Source organism: Callorhinus ursinus, unplaced genomic scaffold (assembly GCF_003265705.2).
Source record: "Callorhinus ursinus isolate GAN/ISIS: 27379988/994484 unplaced genomic scaffold, GSC_fseal_2.0 scaffold49, whole genome shotgun sequence".
NCBI lineage: Eukaryota > Metazoa > Chordata > Mammalia > Carnivora > Otariidae > Callorhinus > Callorhinus ursinus.
This window is the reverse complement of record NW_027397111.1, coordinates 10,497,720-10,520,555: the sequence shown is the minus strand read 5'-3', so window position 1 is coordinate 10,520,555 and position 22,836 is coordinate 10,497,720. Positions and strand designations below refer to the sequence as shown.

Genomic DNA, 22,836 nt, shown 5'->3' with positions numbered 1-22,836 from the left:
TCAGAGTCCACTTGGAATTCGCTCTCTGCCCTCCCCCTGTGCGCACACCCTCTCTCATTCTCTCTCTCTCTCTAAAATTAATAAAATTTTTAAAAAATAATAATAATAAAAAAAATAAAGCGGGGAGGGCAAGGTGGCTTTGGGAATATGATCCTAACTGAGAGCTGAGGGTACTGCAGGTGATGGTGTAATGCAGGCACCGGAAGGCACACGGCTTAGCAGGGCAGACAGACTTTATTAGTGGTATCAGTACAGCAGAGGTGCCATGGAACAGGGGGGAGGGGACCCATGCCTGAACCAGTCCCCTCCTGCCCCTGCCGGACCCTACCAAGATGGGGCCCGGCCTACACCAGTTCCTCCTGCTCCACCTGAAATGTGGGGGTGGAGAGCCCGGGGCTGGCCTTGCTTCTTGCTCCTCTTATCAATCCAGTATTGTCACTTCCTTGCAGGGATTAGGTCTCTCTCTCCCCAGCCCCTAGGCAGGGAACCCCAGCTACTGGGGAGGGGCAACTTTGGCGGGGGGGGGGGGGGCTGGGGCCTAACAATAGCCTCTAGGGCCCCTCCCTGCCCCATACCCTTGAGTTCCCTGGGGCCCAATGCAAGCAGGTGGAAGGAGGACTGAGGGCTTCAGGGGGTATGGGCCCCCAGGCGTTTGGGTTTGAGGGAACCCCACAGCGACTGAACGCCCCTGCGGACAGTCCACCCTACACGCCGGGCAACAGACTCAGCAGGGGGTGCTGGGAGGCAGGAGGTGGAGGCCTGGGAGCGTGCATCCAGACACTTCTGGTAGCGGAGCTGCAAAGAGGCAGGTGGGGCAGTCACTCTCCAGCCTGCCCCCTGTGAGGTGGGCGTCATCACTGCACCACCCTACCCGCTTACCATGCACGCAGCCTGCACGGCCTCTGAGAGGCTGGCAGCATTGGGCTCGCACCAGAACATGTGGCAGCAGAAGGAGGCTGGGCCGGCAGCCATGATGAATGCAAATGTGTGGACATCTCTGCCCACAGCCAGGAAGGAGAGGAAACGCACCCGACATTCCCCCAGCACTGCTTCCGTCTAGAGGGATGGAATCCGGTTAGAAAGGAACAGCCCAACCCTCTCTTCCACTGGGCACATCCACCTTACTGGCAGCTCTTCCTCAACCCCCCAGGCTCCCCTCCATGGCAAGGCTCAGCCAGGCTTTCTCCCACCGCAGTCTTTACCTGCTGATGCAAGATGGTAAGGGTAGCAGGGGCCACGCTGACGTGACTTGGGGTCCACTGCTCACGGCTACTGGAGGCCAGGACTGACTCCAGGGCCCCATTTATCACATCTACCCCTGGAAGACAAGGACACAAACATGACACCACTAGGGGTGGGGAGAGGATACCCCAGGGCCTTTGCTCCATCCCCACTTCACCAGTCAACAGCCCTGGATGATGCTGCACAGGTATCCCTTCCTTGGTGCCCTCCTCCTTGGCTTCAGTGATTTAGCACTTTTCTGGTTTCTTCCATATTGAATCCTAGGCTTGGTTTTCTTCACTTGACTCTGCCTCTTCCTTCAGCCTCCAAAATGAACTGACCCCCCCGAAGTTCGGACCCCCCCTTATCTTGGCTCTCAGTGTTCACCCACATTCAGACATCATACTGCATCATACCACAAGGACTCCCAAATCAGCCCCTATAAGCCCCTCCTCTCCTAAGACCCAACCTTTGTTTTGTTTTATATCCACTTGAGGTGTGTTGACTTGTGTCCCGCCCTACATGCCATCCATTACAGTGCACAACCCCACGAACACCTTACAACAATCTCTCAACTGATTCTTTTATCACCATTTTACAGATAAGGAAACTGAAGCTTACAGTTCCCCTGCTCCTTCTCTTTATTTCCAGTTTTCAGAACTAGAAGGACTGTCAAATCTTAGTTGGATTCAGTAATTTCGGTAATTTCTAGAATGTGCTCCAAGGACACGTAATGCAAGGTTCCTAGCTTTTAGATCAATCAACATGCCTCTGTAACACAGTGGTTCCCTCCACCTCAGACTGCTATCAAACACTTCACTCTTGCTGGCACTCAGCAGAGAATCGGGGCAGAAGCAGGACGTGGCACGGTGGGGGCATGGGCTCTGGTCCCCGCACTACTCATGAATGGGCTGTGCGATCTACTGTGTCTTTACCTTCGCAGCGAAGAGCTTAGAGGAAACCGTGCCAGCGTGGAAGCGTGCAGCTCTGTGGCCCACTCCCGGGTCCTCTCGCCCCTGTCAGTGCCTCTGGGCTCCCACAGGAGCAGACCACATGGACCCTTTGTGGGCAGAGGACAAGCAAGAGGACAAATGTCTTCCTCGAAAGGCCTCCCTCATCTTGGCCTTGCTCATCTTACCTCTGGCTGGATCAAGGCCAAATTCCTCTCCCAAGCACGCAAGTCCTCCAAAAACTGGCCTCATCTGAGCTGTCAAGCCTCACATTTTATTGCTTCCTGAGCTTCCAATGATTTATGTAGCATTTATTAACATTTAGTCTTGGCAAATGCCCTGGTAGGCAGATGGGGAATACAAAGTAAGAGAAGAGGGTGCCCTCAAGGGACACAGGCTGTAACTGTGGAAAAGCCTCTGTCTGGAGTGCCCTCTCCCTCTTGACTATGTGAGAAACTCCCCATTCCCATCCTTCAGGGCTCAGCCAGGCCCCGCCCAGGAACACTTCCCTGCTGCAAGGCAGAGAGGGAATGTTGCTGGGACAACTCTTAGCAGCACATCTCAAGGACAGAAGGCAAGTTTATTTCATCTCTGTGTCCCCAGTCCCAGCACAGGGCTTTTCTACTTAAGGAGTTCCAGATGCATGAGCAAGACACCCTCAAGGCAACATGGGCCAATGCATCCAAACTGGTATAACCAAGTAAGCTAGGAGCCCACAGAAGGGTGAACACACAGGCAGTTTCTGAGTGGGTCAGGTCCGATTGCCAAGGGCTGCGGTGTGTTTGACATTTATGTCAGTCAATGGAAAATCTCGAAGACCGTAAGTGTGGACAAGGTATCAAAGTCAAACCACTTAATAAGCTCTTAGGGTCGTGGGGGTGGGGCTTGGCCTTGGAGCCAAGGGGAGGATCAGCATAGAGCTGGGGAAAGTAGTGGAGCAATGTGGCCTAGAAACAGTCTGCCATATTTGGTGACAACTCAGGATTAAAACCTACACCCTGACGCCCAGCCCTGCACTCCCAATCCGCCTTATCCTACTGTGCATTTTTTTTCCATATCAATTGTTGCCTTCCAACATACTACATAATTTGGTTATTGTCTCTCTCTTCTGGCTAGAAGGTCAGCTACCTGAAGGCAAGAATCTGTCGGTTTCGTTCATTAATGTGTACCAAGAACCTAGAATCGTGCCTGGCACAGATCAGGCATCCAACAGTCACTTGTTGAATGAATGAATGATTTATGAATATTGCAGCTTCAGGAGGAACCAATGTTAAACCCCTGGAGGTTTAGCAGAGAGAGCATAAGACAAAGCAGGAAGTGAGTTTAGGGACTCAAGAGAACAGACCCATGGAGGTGACGGGCAACAGAGGGAGCAGTCAAGGCTCGCAGACAATTGCTTCATCATAGTGAGAACCTGTGTAAGGTGGTGGGTAGATAGGGGAGTAGGGGTAATAACTGGAAGAGGCAACAAGAGTTTGGAAGCTGAGGGCGAAAGGCAGAAAGAAATGAAAGTAAAGTGTAGAGGTCAGCCAACCTTCCTTCCTGCTCCCTGAGCATGATTTTCTCACCTCCAGCTCCATGTCTGTGGCACTGCCATTGAATCCAACTGGTATACCAACTCCCTTCTGCAAATCCAGGCCTTCTTTCGAACCCCACCTCGATCATCATCCTTTCTAAGAAGGGTTCCCTTACAGGATATAAGGTGCTGGTCATTAAAGTCAGCATGGTTTGAGGGGAAGAGCAGAGAATTGAGGACGACCAGGTTTGAGTCCTAGGCCTACCATCTCCTGGCCATGTCATTTGAGGCAAGTCTCATTCATTGTTTCATTTGTTTGTTCATTTATCCACCCACCAAACAGCTGAGTTCTTCCTAAGCATCTTTTGATATGACACCTGACCACTTCTTGAATCACTTTCCTTTTTGCCTCCCTCCCCTCTCCTTCTGCTCCCACAATCCTTATCAATTTCATCCTCCTCTGTCCATTAAATGCTGGAGGATCTAAAAGCTAGGCCTAGCCTCATTTCTCTTTTCACTGTGGGCTGCCACACTCATGGCTTTGATTACCTCTATAACCCAATAATGCCACATTTGAATCTACAACCCAGACCTCTCCTCTGTGAATCCAACAGCCAACCTGAGTTTGTCACTCAGCTTCCCCATCAAACTCGGCATGTCCGAAACTGAACTCCAATCTCCATACCAAAACTGGCCTCTTCCAATATCTGCTACCTTTAGAGAATGGCATCACCATCCGTTAATTCCAAAGCCAGGAAGTCAGGGGTCAGCCTGAATGCCTATCCCTCGTCCCACATCTAGTCAATCACCAAGACCCGTTGATTTTAATTATCTAAACACCTCTTGAATCTGCACGCTCTTCCTCAGCTCCACCATAGTCCATGACACTCTTCTTACCGGCCATGACTACCCAAGATCCTCCTAATTGATTCCTCACATCGACATCCACCTGCTAAACATCTTTTTCCATGGTACAGCCAAAGCCAACTTTTACAAAATTCAAATCTGATTATGCCGAGTGCTTTCCTGAAAACTCAACTATAGCTCCTTGCTGCTCTCAAGATGAAGAACAAATGGTTAAAGTGGCCTCTGAGGTCCCATAAGGTCTGACTGCCACCCAGCTCCCAGCCTCATCTGGCCCCAGTGGCCTTCTCTCAGTGCATTTGAAGTACCAAAGTACTTCCACTATGGGTCCTCTTCTACACTGTTCACCCTACCTGGAATGATCTTCCCCTGCTTTATTCCTATCTCCATCCCACTTTACCACATTAGCTCCCATTCAGTTTTTGATCTCAGTTCAAATGTCAATTTCTCAAGCAAGTCTTTTCCGACATAGTTTTATAGCACCTTGCAGCTTTCTTTCAATGAATGACTCAATTCATAATTACACATTTATTATTAATATGATTATTTGACTAATTCCTGTTTTGTTTTGTTTTTTCTGCTGTAAACTTCTGTAACCTCCACGAAAGCTGTGGTCATTGTTCTCCCAGGACCCAGCACATGGTGGGCTTCATAGGTATTTGTTAAGTGAATGAACACATAAATAACAGGTACCGTAAAAGCACTAGAAATAAAAGAGAGAACCAGATAGTCTCTACTCTCAGTTTCCTTATCCACAAAATGGGTATTACCATAATCCCGACCTCATAGGATCGTCAAGATTTAAATGACATAGAAGGAAGTACTTCACAAGCAATAAAGCACGTCACAGTTATGCTCACTGCTTCCTCTCTGGATGCTCACAGCTCATCGTTAGTGCTGTAATACCAAACCCAGCTCCCAGCTGCTCCCTGGTATTTCCAGTCATCTAAGACCTGCCTCCCAACCCAATCCAAGCTTTCCCGTGGAATGCAAGAGTGCATCTCCTGATGTGCCTAGTTCATTGGTTCAAACTCAGTGAAGGCATGCCAACTGCTGCTATAGGCAGGACACAGAATGCAGATGGGACAGAGGTACACGAGGGGGGATGCATTTTAAAGAGTGGGGTGACGTCAAGCATGAGGAAGGTCTGGTAAAAAAAAGGCATTGGGAAGCAGAGGGTGGGCAGTGGTCCCTGGGAGAAGAAGAACACACATACCAACAGGTTTAGCAACAGGCACATTCCCCAGGTAATAGACTTGGAACTTTTGTACCAATTCATTCTTAGGCGCTGGAAATTCCACTGCGGGAAAGAAAAGGAGGATCAGTCGTGGTGGCAGACCTTGCTCACTCTCAGTCCCCACCACCAGGGCATAAGCTGGGTATGCACCCAGCCAAAGCCCTACCTACCTCCACTCCTTCCCCATCTCCCTTTAACTTATTTGATCCAAAGAATTTAGTCTCCATGTGCCCATTTTTTTTTAGCATGTCCATGTAGTAGCTTGTGCCTCTTCTTGAGTCACCTCACCTTTGCCAACAAAGCTGAGCTGGACCTGGCAGGGTTGTGGCACTGACCTTGGAAAGGGACATCCACCAGTTTAGAGTGGTCCAGGGAGAGTCCATTTACCAAGCAGCGGGCATTACGTCTTTCGGCCATGATCTGAGGAGAGGAGGGGAGGAGCAAGGGAGAGTCTGTTAGGGTTTCATTGCCCTGGAGTCCCCCACCCCCACTCAACGACCCCACCCACATCCTTGTAGAGCAAAGGCGGCAGCTAGTCCAGGGAGCGGAGGGGGCCGTGCCTTAGAGCAGATCTCATGCAGGCTGGTGGCGATGTTCTTGGCAGGTGCCTCACAGCGAAACACGTGGCACTTGAGCATCTGGGTCAGCTTATCGCGAGCTACGTAGGCAAAGTCCCTGTTGGGGGAGGAGCACCTCAGTGTCTCCCAGTGCCATCCAGTGTGAGGCGTCATCCCTACCCCACCCATGCCCTCCCTATCCATCGCAGCTCCTTCAGGGCTTCTGCCGTCGGGATGGTGTCCTGTGGGTGCTGCCTTCTGGCTGGGGGGTAGACAGGCAAGCATGCCAAGGTGGGGGAAAATGGGAGAGCACAGCGGGCAGGAAGGGGAAGGGCAGAATAGGGAAACTTGGGTGCTTTGAGGCATCTGGTCCAGGTGTGGGAGGAGGAATGGTCAAGGTAAATTAGACATAAGTACCTCTCTCTGGGTCCAGCAGCACAAGAGAGGCAAAGAATAGAGTTAGGAAGGAGGGCCCCCACTCTGACTGCTGGATGAGCCCCCACCCTAGGATCCCAGGCCCAGCTCCCACCTTCCACTGTCCCGCCCGACGCCCCAAACGCGAATGCTGACGATGGGCTGGGCATGCAGTAGGGCCTGACTCTGCGGCTCCACCAGCTTTAGTGTCTCGTCCTCCAGCTGTAGCAGCAGGTCCTTTCCCTGCGGGCCCAGGAAGCAGGCACTCAGTGGAGCCCCAGCTGGGGAGGTGGCTGATCTCTGCCACCTCCAGCTCAGGGGAGGTCAGCCACAGCTCTGGGGTCCCAGCCGTGGTGTTGGACCACCCACCCTGTAGGCCTCGCTCTACTAGAGTCACATCTGCCATCTCTAACGTGACTCCATTTATCATCTGGTCACTGTGAGAAGCCACGTCCCCAGGCCCCTACCTGGGATCGCACACCCATCTCCCTGGGCTGTCACTTGCAGGGTTGGCACCTCCCTCCCCCAGTCATTGCTCTGGCAGCCCAGCTCCCTCTCTCTCTCTCTCAAGCCCCCTCCCCTTCTCCACTGAACCATACCAGCCAGCTCAGCCCTCACCTCCCCCCAGCCCCCAGACATGGGGTCGTGCAAATTGTTCTTGTGGTAGGAGAGCTGACGGATGCAGCTGTTGACGGCCACGCTGCTGCGTCCAGGGGCCAGCTCCTCCTCGGTCATCTCCACCCAGCCTAGGGAACGCACGGCGAAACACTGCCAGACACAGAAGAGGGGGTGGGAGGTAGAGGGTCTGAGCTAGAACCAGAAGTCCCCCAACACAGGATGCTCTCTCTGCTAGGAGCAGAGGAGTTCCTGACTCAGAACGTGGCAGCTGGGAGGGTGTTCTGAGCTAAGACTGAAAAGCTCCCCAAACAGGATACAGTTGGCGGGAGGGGACTGGTCTCAGAGGAGACCCCTGCCAGTACAAGGAAGCATCTGAGCCAAGCCCGATGGACCCCCTGGCAAGGCACTGGATTGGCTGAGTTAAACACTGACGTGCCTCTGGCTCAGACACGGGGATCTGTGCTAAGACTGGAAGAGCTCCTAACTCAGGACCAGAAGAGCATCCTGAGACCAGAGATGCCCCCCCAGAACACGACACAGGGAGTCTCCTGCACACAGAGGAGTCCCAGCCTAGGGAATGGGCATTGGTCTTGAACAAACCTTGATCCCTGGGTTGGCATTCCGTGGGGGCAGCTTCTCCTCCTCTTGGGGTAATGGCTCTGGGCTGGAGGAAGATGGTAACACTTGGTATAGCTCCCCAAACATGGATCTGTCCTAAGGCCCCTCCCAGAGAGATCCATCCCCCTGCCAGCCCACTGTATCATGCCTTCCCACTCACCTGAGGCCCTGAGCTGGGAAGGGCAACGTCCCCTCCTCAGGGTCCTTCAGTCCCAAATCCATAGGAGCCTCCTCACTGGGTTCATCCTTGGGAAGGGAAGAGAGGAGTCAGGGCCAAAATGATGCCCCTTCTCCAGCTCCCCCACTGTAAAGCAGGTCCCCTCACCTTCCAAAATTCTCCATCCTCAAAGCCTTCTCTGTGGGCAAAGCCTGTCCAAGTGAGCTAGGAAGAGGGATGGGAGCAGTAAGTGAGTCGCTCATCTCGCTCCAGCAGCACCACCCCTCCACCCCTGGACAAAAGAACAACAGGCCTGTGAGCTCACCTGAGACTCCTCTTGGGGGCTGCTCCCCTGTGAGGGAGAGGCCCGGCCCGGGGGCTCCCACTGGGTGGTCCCTGTTGGGATGTGCCAGTAGTAGGTCCCTGAGGTATCCTGGACCCTCATCCATCCAGCCGGCAGGTCGGAATCCGTCTCGAAGGCGTTGGGGTTCCAGAAGGAATCTGCTGAGTGGGGGGACTGATGAGGGTCTGCCCACCCAACAAGCAGACAGTGGGTACTTATGCCCAGTGCCCTCGCGGAGACCTCATGGTGGAGAGGAAGGGATGGGGGAAGGGCTCCAGCACAAGGTTCCTGCTTCCTCCTAGAGCCTGCAGTCTGGAGTCACAACATGGGGGACCACCAGCAGGCGACATGACTCAGGTCTCCTCCTGGACCCTGCTCCTGACTAATGTGCCCACAGAGAGGGAAGGAGGAAGGCAGAGAGTAAGGAAGGAGGTTGGGTGACCCCAACTGACCTCCTATCGTACATATCCATATCTCAGGGGCACGCACTTAACAGCAGCTCCTGCACACACATGTGCACTCAGACACACAACACATACAAGCCTTACTACACACCTGTGCAGCCACCACAAACACAAGGGTGTGCACACACAGAAAATACCAGCAGAGATGGCAGGTACCACAGGGGCACACACACGTGCAGGGGCAAACATACACACACATACCCCAATTCCAGCCATACCCTAAGGCAGACACCATACGCAGAGGTATGCACACACACGGTTATATGGATCAGCTCCCATGCCACACGTGTGCAGAAGCCACACCCACAACAACCCCCCACACATGTGTGGGTACCACCCAGAGAGTGAATGCACACTCAGTCAACCTCTGCCACATGTGTGCAGATGCCACAGACACTCACACCCTGACCCTTGCCACACACAGATGCAGGCAAACGTTTTCTGCACATGCACACATACCTGTGACATACATCCCTCTTCTTCCAGCAGAGCCACACCACTCCAGCTCCGTAACCCAGCTTCTGCCTCTTCTGCCTCTCCTCCCCACCCAGCCCCCATCCCACATCAGGCCCCCTCACCTGGGCTGCTGTCCTGCAGGATGATGGCCAGGAAAAAGTCCTGGGAGAACATGGCGCTGGTTCCCAGCCCCTCCAGCCTCCACCCTCCCTCCTCACAGCCCCTCCAGCCCAGCCAGCTGGGCTCACAGCCTGGTGCTGGGCTGCAGAGAAAAGCTCATCCCGCCCCCTTCTCACCAGGGCAGAGCGCCTGCCAGGCAAGATCCTCCCCCGCCTGGCGCTCACTAAGGAGGGGCCAGGACCACCATGGGAGGGGACCTCCTTGGAGTTGGGATGGAGGCTCCTCATAAGACCCCAGCCCTTCCTGCTCACATGTCTTCTTTCTAAGCCTGGCTCCCCTCCCCCAATCCTGAATCTCCATCCCACCCCACAACGGGCACCACAGTACCACAGTCAACCGTAGTCTTAGGGACACCAGGAAGCTCAGCCCCTTGGGAATATCTCAGCCACCTGGGCCTCCCCCCCGCCCCCCGCAAAGCCTGTAGCTCTCAGCACAAAAAGGGTGTGGCTTCGGGGCTCCCAGGGATCCCTCCCCTGCCCAGAACCTGCCCTGCAGTTTGAGCCCAAAAGTGGGCCTTGAGGGCTGGGCCCCAGCAAGCTTGAGGTTGGGCTTGGGGCTTCCCAGCACAGCCCCCCTCACCTGCCAGGGCCCAGCTAGGCTGCAGCGTCTCCTCGGCAACCGCAGCACCAGGACGGCTGGGAGCGCCCAGACTGCTGACGTGCTTCCCGTTACCAGGGAAACCAGGAATCCTGACTGGTCCAAGAGACAGCACTGAGGATATAGGCAGTCCCCAGACCCAGGCTGCTGGGCAACCAGGCACAGAGGGGCTGGGAGCAGGTGTGGTTACCCAAGGTGGCTGCACACCTGAGAGTTATTTGAGCAAGATGTCTCACCACCCTGTTTGCAAATGACGTGGGCTCACAGAGGAGGGGTTCTTCTTGCCTGTCCAGCCTTCTAGGTAGCCATTACCACCTCGTCTCCCTCCACCCTCCCCTCCCCTCACGCCCCAGGGAATCAGAATACCCGCTCTTCCTCAGGGACCCTCCATCACCTTCAGGGCTCTCCTGTCAAACCTTTCAGGAACACCGGCACCCAGGGCAACCGTGCCCTCCACAGCCACACCCTTATTCATGAAGGGTCGTACACCTCTTGAATCTGGGGACCAATTCACCATCTTCTGACTGAGTCACGCACACCAATCCATCTGCCATCCCTGGTAGCCTGTACCTTCCTGCTTCAAAGAGCTTCATCCTTCTGATCTGTCCTGGAGGGGCTGCTCTCCCCCCTCTGACCATCTGGGAGTCCCTTCTGGAGCCTGGCATATCTCCCTCCAAGCAAAGCCCTGTTCAGGCCTTTGTGCCACATGCACACATTTATTCAGGAATGTACATCTTCACTCTTGCATCAACTTATTCAGGCGTTCATGCACAAATTCAAAGGTCTGTGTATCATTCATTCATCCATCCATGCATGCCTTCATGGTGAAACCAGGTGTAGCCATTTGCTCAGGAGTCAGTGAATCACGTAATGCTCTCTCCTCTTCTCCATCCCCATGTCAGTACAGTAGTCCAAGCTGCTACCTGCAGCTCTTACCTGGACCACTGCAAGAGCCTCACAGGTGGGCTCCCTCCTCCAGCCTAGTCTCCTCCAATCTGGACTGCACACTATGGCCCGCATGATTGTTCCAAAATGCTGAACTATTCTCCACTTTAATACTCTTAATTGTTTTCTCTTGCCCTCAGAATAGAACTCAAACTCCTCCCAGGTGTGTGTGCTGTTCTGAGCCCCTAACCTTCTGCCTCTCAGCCTTATCTCTGACCACCCTCCACCCCCCTTGTCTCTCCCTGCTTGGCATGCCCCTCATCCTTCCCAAGCCCACCGTCCCTCCCTCAATCTTCACCTGACTACCACCCACTCCTCCTTCAGGCATACGTGTAAAGGCCATGTCTCAAAACGGACCCATCCCCTCTCCGCCACCATACACACAGGCAGGGCTGGGTACCCCTCCTGTACCTCCCCATCCCAGTGCTCACCATGCTGATCAGAGCTGCCTGTCTACCTCTGTCTCCTCCACTAGACTGTGAGTGCCCTGAGGGCAGGAACCTCTGTCCCCTGTAGTATGCCTTCTCAGCATTTAGGACAAGGCCTGGCACCGAGTATGAACCCAACACAGGTAGTAAATTTCATTCACTCATTCACTCATTCGTATGTTCATTCAGGCACTTATGCATTCAGTCAACAACTTTGTGGCTGGGAAGGAGAAAATAACTTTTGATCAATTCTCCTCCATTCCTACAGGAGCCCAGACTTCCTCCGTGGCCTTCATGATCATGGCGCCACAATTACAAAAGAGTAAGCAGTGACTCGGCCCCTTCCCTAGGCTGGCCCCACACCACTCCCTCCACTTTCCAGAGCCTCCAGCAGAGCTTGATCCTTGGCCATCCCCTCTCACTGAGGTTGCTGCCCACGCCCAGCAGGCCCTTCCCACATCTTCAGCAGCACCAGCCTCCTCCCAGAAGGCTCACAGGTACAGCTACTGCACTGACCATCCCGGCAGCCCCTGAGCAGTCAGGCCCTCCAATATTTGGCCTCTGACTCAAACCACCCCCCTACTAGGGCAGAGGCTGCAAACTAGCAACATACAGACCAATACAAGACTCAGATTTTGTATGGCCTGCATGGTGCTTTTAAAAAAACAGAATTGGTTGCTAACATTTAGAAATTGGGATATTTCACATCAATGTCCAGTTTTCAGTTTACCTTGAAAAGTGGCGTGAACTGGCCCCATTGCAACTGCATTCCCCCGCCCAACCCTATAAATAATCAGCTGGAGTGAAGCAGCAGCTGCTCCCTTTAAAGGACGTCCAAGCAATGATCACCGAAAGCCACTAACATCACAGAAAAGAGAGGCAATCACACTTTGCCTTTGATAGAAGTACTCAGTACCACCTATGAGGTGTCCTTGCAAAAGCAAAACCCAAAAAACCTCCCAAACCCAAATCTGATCAAGTCTCTAGAACACGCTACCAAATTTGCAGGAAATCCAGGGGAAGAGAAACCTGCTCAAGGCCACCACAGGGAGAGAGTCTGCAAATCCAGACCATGGAAAACCCAAGCCAAATAACCCTGTGTCTCCAATTTAAAACAACAACCTGCAAGCAAAAATAAAGAGAGACCGTGGGATGGAAGCATAACATACAGCTCAAAAGAAACTTTAAGATACACACCCACCATCAAAAGGTCTAGGACTATTTGATTATTGATTCAAATAATCAAAATTTTTTTAAATTGCAGAGTGGGGGGTCATATATTAAACAACTGGGAGGGCGCCTGGGTGGCTCAGTTGGTTAAGCGACTGCCTTCGGCTCAGGTCATGATCCCAGGCTCCTGGGATCGAGTCCCACATCGGGCTCCCTGCTCAGCAGGGAATCTGCTTCTCCCTCTGACCCTACCCCCTCTCTCCCTATCTCATTCTCTCTCTCAAATAAATAAATAAAATCTTTAAAAATAAATAAATAAACAAACAACTGGGAAATTGTAAACACTGCCTGGATACTTGATAATATTAAGGAATTATTGTTAAATTTTTGTACTCATGATAACGGTATTGCGGATTGTTTTAAGAGTTTGTTTTCTAGAAATGCATGGGTAAACACTTACGGATTTGAGTGTTTGCTTCAAAATAACCTAGGCTAGGGTCCAGGAGTAGATCAGGGTATAGATGCAGCAAGATTAGTCATGTGTTGATAACTGTTGAAACTGGGTCATGGGTAAATTGGGCTCACTATTCTATTCTTTCTACTTTTGCAGATGTTTGAAAATGTCCATAATAAGTTTCTGGCATGCCCTTGACTCCATGGCTCCATGAACTGCATGCTCCCCTGCAAAGGCTCCCCAGTTTGGGGTCTGGTAGAGTGCCTGCTGCCAGGTGCTCACCAGAGTCTTTCCTAGTCTCTGCTTACACTCCAATCCACAGAACTCCGGGCTTGTAGCTACAACCCAGTATCTCTGTCCTCTGTTCCTCAACTCTGCATCTCTATGTGACATCAGCAAATATGGAGACTCAATGTATTTAAATGGGACACATTTAATGATCAATCCTTGGAGTCCTAATACCTACTTTCTCCTCCTGCCCACCCCACGAACGAGGATGTATTTATTCTTCCTTTATTTCCTAACGTTTAGGCAGTATTCTATTCCTGATACTAAGAATACAAAACGGTATCCTTGCAATGCCCAGAGCGGCACTCTGCACACAAGCCCCGACCTCAGTCTTTCCAAGTAGACGTGTGTGGGGAGGTGATGCTGCCCCCAGACCCAGCCTGTTAAAAGCCGATTCACGGGCACCCGGCTCACCGTGCTGTGTGCTTCCGTGGCAGGGTAAGCAGGGCCAAGAGCTTGGGTCTAGACTCAGCTCTACTGTGATCCCAGACTGTCCGTGACTGTGGGAAAGCGACCTCACCTCTCCAGGCCCACTTTTCATCACCTTTACCATGGGCATCATAATAGTATCTACCTCACAACATTATTGAGAGGATTCAATACGACAATGCTGAGCATAGGACAGTACCTGGTAAAGCTCCATAAATGCACCGAGCCCACCGCCCATCAGCGTCCATGATGCATGGACCTATCAGTTCGTGCAAGCACTCTGAGTATAGGAATAGTTTCATCCAGGAAAACCTGGTTACGGCCTGCTGAGTTCTGAGGACACGGGCTCTGCAGCTCACGCGCCGGCTGGCCCCGGCCTTGATTTGGAGAGGCCTGACCTCTGCCCTCCTGCCCTCCCATCTTCCCCACGTCACGCTCCATGAGGTACCTGTGTCCTCTGGGGAGCCGTAGGAGGGGCTGCCCTGGGATAAGGTCGCCCAGCTTGAGTCCTCGTCACTGGCTGCACTGTTCCGCATGCCAAACAGGAGGCTGGCGCTCTTGCTGTGCTCTCGGGGACCGTCTGCGAGGGCCTGGGGCCTGGGGGGCACCTCCACACTCTCCGGGGGCTCAGGCAGCCCTTGGGGAGAAGACAAGTCCTCCTCCTCCTCCTCCTCCTCCTCCTCCTCCTCGTCCTCCTCCTCGGCCTCCTCGGCCTCCCCTGCCGCCTTCTCCTCTCCTTCATCTGGCCCCTGCTCTTGGCTGCTGATGATCAGGCCGGACCCTCGGAGCCCTCTGTTGGCCGCATTGTGGGCGGAGAGCTCCAGCTCAGAGTAGAGGTGCATCAGGCCTTTGGGGCCCAAGGGTGCCATCTCGGGCTCCTGACCGGCCTCCTCTGCCAGGGTCAAGGTCACGTTGCGGTTCTGGTCACGATGGGCTGTGGCAGCCCGCCGGAGCTGGTTCTGGCCCTCCTTTAGCCACTTGGCGTTGGCAGGGCCTGGCTCAGGCCCACCACCCTCCCCCATGGCACTGCGCAGGTCCTTGGGTCCCACAGCCGTGGCCTGCAGCTTGGAGTTGAGCAGCTGGTTGTGGGCAGCGTGCAGGGGCAGGGGTAGGCTCAGGCCGGGGCCTCCGTGGCTGTTGGCATTAATGGCCGACTGGCTCAGTGACGATGGAACAGACATGGCCTTGGCAGATCCTGTGGGGTGAGGAGAGGAGACCGTGTTGAGCCTCCAGGTCGGAACAGCAGCATCCCTGCTTCTGCCTGGGGCTGTGTCTCCCTTATGCTCAGCAGGCCAGCACCCACTGCTCTGTGTCCTGTGAGCTATTTTCCCATGACAACAACTAGGCTCAACTCCTGTCCCCCCTCACCACCACCCACTCAACCACCATCTCCACCAAAGGCTGGGGCCACGCCTACAGTCCACCCTGGCCCCAAATCCCCAGCCCTGAGCTCTCTGAGACAGCACAGCCAGCCCTGCTCTGCCCTCACTCCCAACGGCAGAGCCTCCACACAGTGGCTCTCTGTGCATCCCCACCCCCAGCCGATCCGACCGGGGCTTACTGTGCCAGGGACCCAGCTGGTGTGGGACTGGCTCATGTGTTCTGGACACTGGACACTGACTGCCCCCTTCCTCTCGCCATGTTGCTATCCACAGGCTCCTACTGTGAGCTCCCCAGGCAGTGTTCCTATCATCATAAATCACTGGGCCCAACCAGCCCCGAAGCCCAGCCCTACTAGGGACTGTGAGAATAGGAGAGAATGAGCTACAGACCCATCCTTCAAGGGCATGGACCTGGGAAGGAAGGTCACAGAGGAAGGGTGGTCAGCTCCAATCCATGGCTCCTTTGGCCGGTTGAAGCTACATTCTGATGAGTGTTTCTATAAAGTATTTCACTTGGGGCACCACTCCAACTGCCAGCCCCTATCATGCCCCACGCCTGGCTCACTGCAGGGGCTTTTGCCCTGTACCCCCCAGCCCTTCAGGTCTTGATCCAAACACCACCTTCTCAGTGAGGCTTTCCCCGACACCGTTTTAAAACTGCAGGCCACCATGCCCTCTCTCAGCAACACCCAAACCTTCCCTAGTGCCTAGCACCATCTGTCAAGCTATTTACCAATATTATTATTACTATTTGTTTAATGATTGTCTCCTCATGACTATAATTTCGGTTTCACGGTGGACGATTTTGTCTTTTTTTTTTTTCAATGCCATATGCCTAGAGCCTCACACAGTCCTGGTGCAGAACAGGAATTCAATAAGTATTTGTTGAATGAATGTATAACTCTGCCCTCCTATCTCCTCGAGGCCCAATTTTAGCATCTCCTCTGCCAGCTTCAGAAAACACACTTTGGCCATGTTACCGTGCCTCAACCACTGCTCGTGGTGGCCCAACCAAATCCCATCTGCCCTTCAGGCGAGGGGATCTCCTGTTCCACAGTGACAGCCCCCTCCCACTTCCTGTCCCCTTGGACCCCCTCACTACAAGCCCTTTGTGCATCACCTTCGCCGCCTGCCTATCCTTCCAGCCACAACACCCAACGATCCCACCATCAAGGCCTCATTCCATCCTCCCCATCTGCCCCACCTTCCACTGCTCTACGGTTCTCCTTCCCTGACCCCCGCCGTAAAGTGCTTACTCCCTGGGCCCTCACTGCCACCACCTCGCCGGCCATTCTCACTGACCAACCACTACCCAATTCTCCCTCATCCTGGGCCTCTTAGCTCCTACTGCGTCACCTTCCACTTCCCCCATGCCCTCCCTGAGTCCTCCCTCCCTCCTTGACCCTTGTCCCCAGCACACAGCTCTCCCTCACTGACTGCCCTTCACTACCCACCTCTCTCTCTGACTCCCACTGTATGGCTCTCTCTCCCCCATTTCTCCCCTGGCCCCACCGAGGTGTTCTCTCTCCCCTGACCCCCGGCCCTGGTTCTCTCTGCACCTCAGCGTGGCGCTCAGCCCTGAGCACAGGTGGCCAGTGCGGGGCTTTACGCTGCCTGAGCAAGGCTCTGCTGTCTCTCAGGTGCAGTGCATAATGCCTTTCCATCATGCCTCTCTCCTCAGACCCTAGCACAACGCTGTGCACACATCTGTGACATGGGTGAAAAGATGCTCCTGTCTGGGTGGTCTGCCTCATGCGGAACTGCTGGGCTGCTTGGTGTGGCTCCACCTGGGCAATAAGCAAACTCATGGTCACTGGCATAAACGAGAAAAATAAACAGCTCTGCCACTACCTAGAACCACAGTAATCTTCCAAAAATGGAAACCAGATTGTGTCACTCCCCAGTTGGAAAACTTAGATAGCTCACTGCTGCCTGCAGGATAGAGTCTGTGCTCACTAGCAGGACACCGAGAGCCTCCTTGAGCCGATTCCTATGACCTCTCGGGCCTCCTCCCCCTTCCCTGCCTCCTCCACACCTTACATTCCAGCCTCACAAAGTATGGAAGACTCTAGGAGAGTAAGCCCTGACAGCCCTGGCTCTTTGTTTACAGTGCTCCCCCAGCTTGGAATCCTGTCTCCCCATGTGAGAACCTCTGCTCGTGTTTCAGAACCTGACTCGGCAGGCACGGCTCCTAAGCAGTGTGCCTTTCCTGTTCAGTCCTCTTTCTTCACGCTCAGGGGACCACCCTCTCCTCCGTGTCTCACAATACCCAATGCCCCATTCCAACCAAACACCTGAGACTGTGTCTTATTCAACTTCACATTCCCATTACCAAGGAGCGTGCACTGTGTGTGTGCCACGGAGTGGGCCCTCGGTGTGGACAGAGGGAAGGATGGAGGGGACAGATGTCACGTAAGAGGAACTCAGAATTTGGAGGTGGGAGCAGACACCGAGATAAGCTTGTGTGGCCCCGTGGGCTGAGAGCAGGCAACGGGATTGTTAGGGAGGGTGCTGAAGAATGATGAACTGTACCCAAGAAGGCAGGGGTCCCAGAGCAGTGAGGACCACGATCTGGGAAAAGGGAGGGAGCGAGTTAGTGTGAACCGATATCCTGGCCCAAAGGCTGTTCCACGGTGGCATCTCCATGAGTGTCAGGATGTGGAAGACCTATGACTCTGGCAAGCTTAGAGGATCACGGAGACGATGAGCCCTTCTCTGAAGCAGCAGTGTATGCAGCCAGGTTTTTAAGAGGTCAGGATAGGACCCACCTCCTTAGCACTTGGAGGTGTGATCTGGGAAAGGCACATACACTGTGAGGCTGGGACAGTGAAGAACCAGGTCATCTCCAGGGCAGCCCTGTCCCCCCTGGTCACCAGGGCAAAAAGTATTGGGGGAGAAATGAGGAAGCTCTGTTGTGAACAGCACTGAAGCCTAAGCACCTGGTTCAAGGCACTGTGTGGCACTATCACCTAACTTTTTGAGGTCAAAGGATGACCAGCGGCCCGGTATCCTCAAGAAGGAGCACATTTGGGGGTTAGGTGTACCCGAAGCCTCTCAAAGGATGGAAAGAGCCACACGGATTCTGGCTCAAGGCAGGGAGCTGGGCGAAGCCCTCAAGTCAAGGAGCTAAAAGAGTGGCCACTAAGCCTGAAGGAGCTAGGGTAGGGGTGCATCCTACTCAAGGTCAAAACTCCTCTAACCTGCAGCTTATTATTTGCGAGGCACTGTGCTAGGCATGGGGAAGAGTGATGAGTTATACAGCAATAGTCCCTCCCTGGTGGAGCACACAGTTTAGCAGGGAAACCACCCCTTACCATGCAGAGCAGTGCCAGTGTGTGACCAGTCCCTGGCACCGATGTGCACTCCCTGTTTGCTGAATAAATGATGGAGTATCGTGATGGGGGAGGGACAAGGCACTACAGGAGTAGCAGGCTGAGTCTTACTCCAGCCCAGACATCAGCAAAGAGCTGCTTGAGGAAAGGACTTTTAAGTTGAGACAAGAGCCCAACTCTCCTTGGACCACCCCCTGCACCACCCCGCCGTCCCAGAGGAAGACCTCCCACTCCGCCTTCACAGAGGAAATGGAAGCCAGGAGTTGAGGGATGTCCAGAAACACAAATTGGCTGACTTCAGCACCAATCTTTTTCTCCTTCTTCCTAAGACCAACTGCTTCATCGTTACTTGGTTCCTTCCTTGCATGCCTGTCCAGGAATTTTATACCACTGTGTATCCATTTTCTCTTCTAATCAACCTCTCCTTCTCAATGGGATCCACTATCTACCAACTTGCAAGCAGAATGTTTCTTGACCGACGCTCCTCCAGTGCCACTAGCTGCCCTCCCTCTCTCTCTCTCTCTCTCCCCCGCTCGAGCAAACTTCTTGAAAGAGCTGTCTCTACTCACTCTTGTCATTTCCTCACCTTGCACTCGCTGCTCAACCCTCTCCAGTCCTGCTTCCACTCCCAGCATGTCTCGGTAACAGCTCTTGCCAAGGTCAGCAGGACCCTCTGTCCTCTCATCCAACGCACACATCACCTTGATTGTACTCTCAGCATCCCCTGACAGCCCGCCTCTCATCCAACTTTCATCCATGGCTTCCTCATGCTACATCTCTCGGTTTTCTGCCTACACCCTAGTTCCTGTCCGGTGGCTTCTTAGACCCCTATGCCGGCTTCTTAGACACCCTCCTCTACAGGCTGTTACACAACTGGGATTTCTCATGGCTTGTTCTTGCGCCCTTCTCTCTTTCTCACCAAAGATGCAATCTAAGTATTTATTCGTGACCACAGCTTCAGGTGTCACCTATACACTGCTCATTTCCAAATTTACATCTCCATTTCAGACCCCTCATCCAAGCTCCAGACATGTACATTCAACTTCCTACTCAACATCTCTGCTGGGATGTCTCAAAGGCCTCTCAAACAAACATGCCCGCTTATGTTTCTCTCTCCCACACCCTTATTGGTCCTCTTTCAGGATCCTGGTTCATGGAGGGATGTAACCACCCATCCTGTTGTGCAAATCAGAAGCAGGGGTACCACCCTTAACACTACCATCTCCCTCACTTCCCACATTCAATCCATCCCCGGACACTGATAATTTTCTCTGAGGAAAATTTCTGGACTTCATCTACTCTCTGCATCCATTACCATCACAATCCACACCGAGGACAAAGACCTTACGATCAAAATCATTAACGGGGCCTAAACTGTCCTGCTCGGTGCGGCCTCTGCCTTCCACTCTGGCTTCAGCACTCTGCTTTCCAGCCTCACTGGCCTTCCTTTGATTCCTCGAAAACATCATGCTCTCTGCTTCCACAAGGTGTTTGCATGTGATTGTTCCCTTCCGCCTGGAACCTCCTTCTGCTAACCCTCAGCCTAACTAACTCAAGCTCATCCTTTACAACGGAGTTCAAATGTCATGTTCTCAGAGAAGCCTTCCTTGGTCCTCTCTCTCTACCTCCCAGACCAATTTAGCTTGTGCTCTTATGTATTCTCAAGGCATCATCCACCACCGCTTCATGGTATTTATTACACTTGTCATTATATTCTTATTTGATTCCCTCCTGGATTGTGGGACAAGATCGAAGTCCATTTTGTTCATAATTATACCATCAGTGCCTAACACTACCTAATATATAAAAGGTGCTCAAAGTTTGTCTGTTGAATGAATAAATGATCAGATAGATGCGATTTTTTTAAAGGATCACACTGTGTTGAGAGTATTTAATGGAAGGTAGGCAAGAGGGTAGGGGGGGATAAAAGTTTTGGCCTAGATTAAATTTGGTAGCAGTGAGGATGGAGTGGAACAAATGGATTTGAAAAATATTTAGGTAGCAGATGTGACAGAATTTGGTGACATTAGATTGCAGGGAGTGAGGGAGAGAGGTTAATCTAAAATGTTACCCAGGATTCCAGCTTGGATAATTGATTGGAAAGTAGCCATTTCTGGGAGATGAAGGAAGAACAGATTTGGAAGAAGGGTAGAGAGGGAACACATGGAAGCTAATTCAGCTTGGGATCTGTAGGTAAGGAATTTCTGTTGAACTTCAATGGGGATGTCATGAGGGCAGCTGGATATGCAGAAAAGAGGTCTGGGCTAGATATACACATCTGAGAATCATCAGCATAGACAGATGAAATCTGAAGGCTTGGCAGTGAATAAAATACCAGAGGAGAAAGTACAGAATGAAAGAACACAGCTCAGGACAGAACCAAGAGCTTTACCAACATCTAAAGGGATGGGAGGGACATAGCAAATGAGACCACCGAGGAGCAGACAATGCCGGACAAGAGAAACCAGAAAAATGCTTCCAGGACAGTTAACACACACCACTGAATATTACTAAAAGGCAGAGGGGGATAACAGGAAAGTGTCCATTCGAGTCGGCCACATGGAGGTCTCTAGTGACCTTGGCTCCAGCAGTTTCAGTGGGTGTCAGCGACAGAGACCAAATGAAGTGGTTTCAAGAATGAATGGGAAGTGAGGAAACGAAATGAAGACAGCAAATGTAGGCAAGGTTTTGGCTTTGAAAGAGTAGAGAGAGATGGGACTCTGCTGGAGGGGCTGGGAATGCAAGAAATGCACAGGCATATGCAAAATTGGTTCAGAATAACCTCTGAATTGGCGGTAGGAAAACTGCTCTTAATGAATGCTTCTGCGAGTGCTAGGCCTCCCGGCTGAGCTGGGGACACAGCCGGCCCCAGGGCACACCCCTCGGTCGCCGAGGGCAACTGAATGCGGCTTGACAGATTCCAGACCTGGGACCCTGCAGAAATCCGTGAAGGCTCTGCCTATCTCACCCCACGTCCCATTCCCTGCCCTTGACCTCCCATCCCCCATCCCCCTCCCCCATCGCCCCCTCGCTTCGTGTCCCCCACTCTCGCCCCTCTCCAGCCCCGAGGGACACGAGGTAAAGGTTGAGGAGGGGGCCTTGTGAGGACCGAGGTGGAGCCTACAAGGGGGGACACGACGGAGGTCGGAATGCGCGCGGCGGGCGGACCGCCCGCGGGGATGGGGCCTGACCGAGGGACCCAGGCCGCCGCGGGGAAGGGGCTGCGGGGTCCGCCGACCGCTGGGGTCGGGATCCGACCTCCAGGGCTGGGCCCGGGCAGGGGCAGCTCCTACCTGCGCGGGGAGGCCCCAGGCCCAGGTGGCGGCGGTGGCTCAGGCTGCGGGGCTCCGGCTCCGCGGCGGCTTCTCCATCACAACATCCCCCGCCCTGGAGCGCGCGGGCCGCGGGGCCGCGCCCCGAGCGGCGGAAGCGCGCGCGGGGTGGGAGGGCGGGGGGCGCGGAGAAGCGCCATCTTGGGCCGCGCGCGGGCACGGGCGCGCGAGCCCGTCGCGGGCGGCACTTGCCGCAGCTTACCCGAGGGCCCCACCCTGCGGGACCGTTGGGCCTCAGTGCGCCCCACCGCGCAGCTGCCCTGGCCAGCCGCCAGCCCTGGGCCCGGGTCCCAGAGCTCCGCCCCTGCCTCGGGCGACCCCCGCCCAGCCCGGCACCGCCCTCCGCGGCGAGGCCCCGGACTCACCCAGCGCGCCCCGCAGGGCCCTGGGCCCGCACCCTTGCGCGCGCCGCACGGACGAGGCTGGAGCGGGAGCGGCTGTGGCGGTGGCCGGGCCGCGGCCGCGTGGGGAGGGGCTCGGAGGAGGCAGCGTGCTCCAGTCTTACGGCAGCAGTCCCTGACGTCCTGGTGGAGAGGCGATGAGGACACAGCCTTGGTAATAATATTAAAAGATCGTATTGATTGACCGCTTACACTGTGCCAGGCTCCGCGTTAAACCTTTTTCAGGCATTCATCCTCACATCAGACATGTGAAGATGCCACTGTTACCCTTATTTTTCAGAGACAGTTGCTGAGATTGAGAAAGGTAATGTCACAAGTGATGAAATCAGACTGAAAACTAGATGGTTCTTAACACTCTAGCCCTGCTGCTGAAGGTAAAAGCTGCGACACCTAGGTCTCTCGCAGATATACAAAATAAATCCGCCCCCGGTAGAAATTCATAAGAAGGAAGGAAAAAGGGAGAATGTGGATGAAAAGTATGAA

At 53.7% G+C, this 22,836-nt stretch overlaps 1 protein-coding gene across 5 annotated transcripts; it reads right to left on the bottom strand.

The window, feature by feature from the left end:
• Positions 1-215: 215 nt before the first annotated feature.
• APBB1 (amyloid beta precursor protein binding family B member 1) lies at positions 216-22,515 on the bottom strand. Of its 5 annotated transcripts, none has more exons than XM_073882993.1 (14): positions 22,318-22,515; positions 14,355-15,101; positions 8,478-8,656; positions 8,321-8,377; positions 8,156-8,241; positions 7,978-8,041; positions 7,378-7,527; positions 6,875-7,002; positions 6,349-6,463; positions 6,124-6,208; positions 5,768-5,851; positions 1,203-1,318; positions 880-1,056; positions 216-795 (listed from the first exon to the last, which is right to left on the bottom strand). In XM_073882993.1, the coding sequence occupies exons 2-14, from the start codon at positions 15,085-15,087 to the stop codon at positions 628-630; spliced, it is 2,142 nt and encodes a 713-aa protein (XP_073739094.1). In that variant the 5' UTR covers positions 15,088-15,101; positions 22,318-22,515; the 3' UTR covers positions 216-627. The 5 variants fall into 5 exon arrangements, with proteins under 5 accessions (XP_073739094.1, XP_025704141.1, XP_025704142.1 ...); XM_025848356.2 differs by lacking the exon at positions 22,318-22,515 and adding an exon at positions 21,914-22,071; XM_025848357.2 differs by lacking the exon at positions 22,318-22,515 and adding an exon at positions 21,914-22,069 and having other exon boundaries at positions 8,478-8,653.
• Positions 22,516-22,836: the final 321 nt, after the last annotated feature.